At 36.7% G+C, this 4,941-nt stretch overlaps 1 protein-coding gene across 2 annotated transcripts; it reads left to right on the top strand.

The window, feature by feature from the left end:
* The first annotated feature begins 555 nt into the window (after positions 1 to 555).
* LOC136217202 (uncharacterized) lies at positions 556 to 3,849 on the top strand. Of its 2 annotated transcripts, none has more exons than XM_066003795.1 (4): positions 556 to 978; positions 1,129 to 1,709; positions 3,059 to 3,574; positions 3,655 to 3,849. In XM_066003795.1, exons 1-4 carry the CDS (start codon positions 696 to 698, stop codon positions 3,778 to 3,780), a joined length of 1,506 nt encoding a protein of 501 aa, XP_065859867.1. In that variant the 5' UTR covers positions 556 to 695; the 3' UTR covers positions 3,781 to 3,849. The 2 variants fall into 2 exon arrangements, with proteins under 2 accessions (XP_065859867.1, XP_065859868.1); XM_066003796.1 differs by having other exon boundaries at positions 557 to 933.
* The last annotated feature ends 1,092 nt before the right edge of the window (positions 3,850 to 4,941 follow it).

Below are 4,941 nucleotides of genomic sequence, written 5' to 3'. Positions count from 1 at the left end.
CAACAAAATAGAAATCATATACTTCTCGGAAGTCGAATCCCAGCGAAAAACAGCTGTAATCCATTCTTCATCATCTAGCCTCTTTCGGACATTCGGATCTGAGTCCTTTCTTTTTTTGCTGCGGACAAGATGAATCTTTTCCGCTCTTGCTAAGATCGAAAAAAGAGTAAACGATAAAAATATAGCTAACAGGTGTAGATCTGACGGAAAAGAGATTCGAGAAAGAATATGGACTTCAAATTAGGAAGAAAACACAAAACCAAAGCTAAAAAAACAAAGATTAAAATATAAATGAGAGGAGGGAGAAGGAAGTCCTCCTCTAAAGGAACTTGAACAAAAGAAGGAAGTGAGACGGTGACGGTAGCGGAAAGGTGGAGGAGAAGAGAAAAGGGGAAGAAGAAAGCTTTAAATAGATGTATATATAGATATAATAACTTAGGAAATTTCATCAAAAAGAAGAAAAAAAACTTAGGAATCTCGTCGAAAAGTTAAAATTTATGGTTAAAAAGTCAATTTAGAGTTGCTAATATAATATGTCATATAACATGAAAAGAAATCAATCAAGTTATGGTAAGAGACAAGAGCACCAGCTAGCTCAAACGGTGAAGCGCATGGGTCCATAATCCCTCCTTTTCCCGTCTATATAAAAAGCACTTTCTTAGCTTTCTCTGTTCTTAAAGCAGAGCAGAGAAGCCATGGAAATGGCAATGGAAACCCATTTCCGCGTGACTCTTTTCTTGCTGAATGTGATTCTATTAACTTCTCCTTTTGTAATAGGGAAACAAGATACCTCTACTTCAGCCGTAGGAGACCCAGGAATGAGAAGAGATGGACTCAGAGTTGCCTTTGAAGCTTGGAATTTCTGCAATGAAGTTGGCCAAGAAGCACCTTCTATGGGCAGCCCAAGAGCTGCTGATTGTTTTGATCTCTCAAGTAAGCACAACCACCATAGACGAAAACATACACCAAATTTCAAAAGTGGGTTCTTTTCTGCTATTTCTAAATCTTTGATTGAAATGCTAGTTCTCTTTAGCTCATATGAACAAATTGAATTCAAAGTTTTGCTCTTTTCTCTCTTGAACATTTCACTAATTAAATATGTGGTGATCTTTTGTGGAAATGGAGCAGGTTCTACACTGAAACATAAAGTTACAGAGGCTGATAACAAACTTGGGGTAGGCAAATCATTTCCAGGTTTGGCTCCTGAAGCTGAAAATAATGTAGACCTTTATGCAGCAGAGAAGGAGAAGTATCTGGGTTCATTATGTGAAGTTGAAGATACCCCAAATCCATGGCAATTTTGGATGGTTATGCTTAAAAATGGAAACTATGATACAAAATCTGGTTTATGTCCTATGAATGGGAAAAAGGTACCTCCTTTTAACCCAGGAAGATTCCCTTGTTTTGGGGATGGATGTATGAATCAACCCATTTTGTATCATCAACCCACTGAACTTATAGATGGTACTACTATGAGAGGAAGTTTCAATGGAACTTATGATTTGAATGCTGAAATTGGGAATGGACTTAATGGAATCTCATATTATGAGGTGGTTTGGGAGAAAAAAATTGGGGCTGGAAGTTGGGTATTTAGCCATAAGCTCAAGACTTCAAAGAAATATCCATGGTTAATGCTGTATCTTAGAGCTGATGCAGTTAAGGGTTTTTCTGGCGGGTATCACTATGATACAAGAGGCATGCTCAAAACTGTAAGTAGAAACAAATTAAACTCATCTTTCTGCTATTTACATTTAAGAACTTTTTTGATGTCAGCAGATAGAGGCTTGTTTCCTTGCTGATTTTGATAATAAAAGTCACTAATTGGACAGCTATGTGTTAATTACCTTCATATAGCTTTTAAAGTGACTTCATTTGGAAGTTGGGGAAAAGCATTTTTACAACTGTTTATCAGTTATTGTTATGTTATTGACTTAGTAAGAAATTGTTAAATATATGATGTATAGTTTTTCTTTGAATTTCAAGCTAAGATAGACTTTGTTGAACTAATGCACCAAGTAATTCAAACTGATTTGGTTTAGATAGATATTGAAACTGATTTTGTTGAAAAAGAAGGCCTCTATTAAGATTTATGAGTCATAAGCTAGGCTGTCTTAGTGCAATATTTTCTGGCTATTTTTGTTAGGTTGAACCAATTTAAAATCTTATCTTTCTTTCTTTCTCAATTATTGCCATGCTCATTTCAGTTATATTCACATAACTATTCCATCAAAGGATTCTCTATTCAATATAGGTACTGTTGTACTTGTAATTAAGAGCAAGGAAAAAGTTTGTCATGTGTTGTCTTTAGGCTTAATACATTAGGGGCCCTGTACTTGTCCGGATTATTCGATTGCCTCTTTACTTGCTTACAATGACATATTATCCCCTAAACTTGCTTAAAGCGATCTATTGGCCTCCTGAAGTGGTTACAATGATCTATTAGCACCATGAATATGTTTGAAGTTATACACGTTTTAACTTGTCCATCTCTCTCCTTGTTTTGTCATATGGACTTAAGGGGCTAACGTGGCATTTTAAAGCCTTGTCTTTATGAGTAAAATGCACTTGTTTTATTTGAAGGATAAAACTTGTTTGGTTTTTTTCTTATGAAGAATAGATCAGAATTCTGTGACAGTGTGAAATAAGGCAGCTACAGTCTTAAAACATGGTTGTTAGTTGCTTGTTAGGTTCCTAAAATGATATTGAAATTGACTTGACATAACTTGGAAGTTGGGGTAAGGCATTAACCAAACAATTCATCTGCCTTTGTCCTCTTCTTGATGTCCCTATCATGTTTCATTTTCACTAATTGTCAACATAATTGTTATTTGAGTTTGTTGAACTAGTAGTCATAGAATTCACCATGAAACAGACAAGATAAAGCTGGACTTGCTTCATATAGATATTTCCAACTAGTTAACATGTTTTTGTTTTCTTATTCACTTCCTGCAATGAATCTCATAAGGACCCGTTCGGTTGCCAATTACTCAAAGGAGTAAAAAAGAGTTGAATTTTGCTACTGTGGTGATTCATTTTTATTGGTTTTGTGATGTTCCAGCCTCTGGAGTCGCCGAATTTCAAGGTGAAACTGACATTGGATGTCATAAAAGGCGGAGGACCGAAGAGTCAGTTCTATTTGATCGATATCGGTAGCTGCTGGAAGAACAATGGTGATCCATGTGATGGAAATGTGCTAACTGATGTGACAAGATATTCTGAGATGATCATCAATCCTGCAACTGCTGCTTGGTGTGCTCCGAAAACTCCACAGAACTGCCCGCCTTATCACATTACTCCAAACAACACGAAAATTTACAGGAATGATACAAACCACTTCCCTTACGGGGCGTATCACTATTATTGTGCTCCAGGGAATGCTCAATTTTTGGAGCAACCTGTGAGCACTTGTGATCCTTATAGCAATCCTCAGGCACAAGAGCTACTTCAGTTGCTGCCTCATCCCATATGGGGTGAATACGGCTATCCGACTAAACAAGGGGACGGATGGGTGGGAGATGCCCGAACTTGGGAGCTTGACGTCGGCGGCCTAGCTAGCAGACTCTACTTCTATCAGGTCATTGATATTCCAATATATATATGTTACTAACTTGTGCAATGAAAGTATGATGGCTGATATTTGTCATTGGTTTTCAGGATCCGGGTACCAAACCTGCTAGGAGAATTTGGACATCAATGGATTCGGGTACTGAAATTTTCGTTAGCGACCAAGATGAAGTGGCAGAGTGGAATCTTAGCGATTTTGATGTCATCTTGACATAGTTAAATGTTGAAAGATTCAAAGTCTAGAATATGTTCCAAAAGTTACAAAAGAAGATGAAAAATTCATCATCTGTAACATAGCTAATATAAAGTTTATGTATGGCATTGAAGCTGGCAAACAAGTCCGCAAGGACAGCCGGGTTCATCCGGGAGAGAAGTCATGAAATGTCAATCAAGATTTTTTTGACACTCTTTAGAATCAAAATGCTCCTCAGACAGCATGATTTTGTGTTGTGCTGAAGCAAAAAGACTTTCTTAATAAACAAGAAAAGGCTAACAATCTGTCGTTTGAGACATAACAATAGATAACTTAGAAATTTTTTACTGTGGACCGGAACTATGTATTAGACTAGATTTTTTTAAATTAATTTAAAAAACAAGGACATATTTTTTTTATAAATATTAAACTGAAAGCGTTGAGAATTTATTTAAAAAACGTTTAAAAATAGTTTATCGCCTTTTCATAAATTAAATTGAAATTTACCTTAATATCTATAAGTTACATGTCTCTTCAATCGAGTCCCATCTCCTTTCGAGCAAAAATGGTTGTTCCATTCTCAAGTTTTGAACTTTTAAAGTCTAATTTATATAGTGGACTAATTCGTTAAAATATTATGAGAAAATTAGAACTAGCTCTTCTTTTGATAGAAAACAAATGGACATTTGTTTGGTCTTAAAGTGGAAAAAAAAAACTATATCGGATCTTGATAACATCGGGATATTATCGCAAGGACCAAAAGAGATAATCGCCTCAAGTATGCCACGTGGCATAAGAAGCCGCCCGGAGGATCCCCTGGGTTAGCTCTAAGAGATCCGTTGGCGGATCCCTATGGCGAATCTCTCCATTTACCTAAGTAACGGCTAACCGTCAACTCGGCCATAACGATCATTAAATGAATCATTAATAGTCTTAACCCGCCAGGTTAAGAGTAACTTGTAATCGCCATTAAATGAGCATTAATGGAGACTCTCTAGTTACCTAGAAGTTACAAATCCATCAAACTATAAATAGCCTACGTCTAGGCTATCGAGGTATATACATTCTTACTCTTCGCTAAGCTTTGTCCATACAGTTTATTCTCCATATTTGTTACTGACTTTGGCATCGGAGTGTCCCCGACCGATCCCAACGGCGCCTCACAGGGACGTGATCCGATTGGA

Source organism: Euphorbia lathyris, chromosome 2, assembly GCF_963576675.1.
Source record: "Euphorbia lathyris chromosome 2, ddEupLath1.1, whole genome shotgun sequence".
In the NCBI taxonomy this organism is placed as follows: Eukaryota; Viridiplantae; Streptophyta; class Magnoliopsida; order Malpighiales; family Euphorbiaceae; genus Euphorbia; species Euphorbia lathyris.
This window is presented reverse-complemented; position numbering and strand designations above follow the sequence as displayed.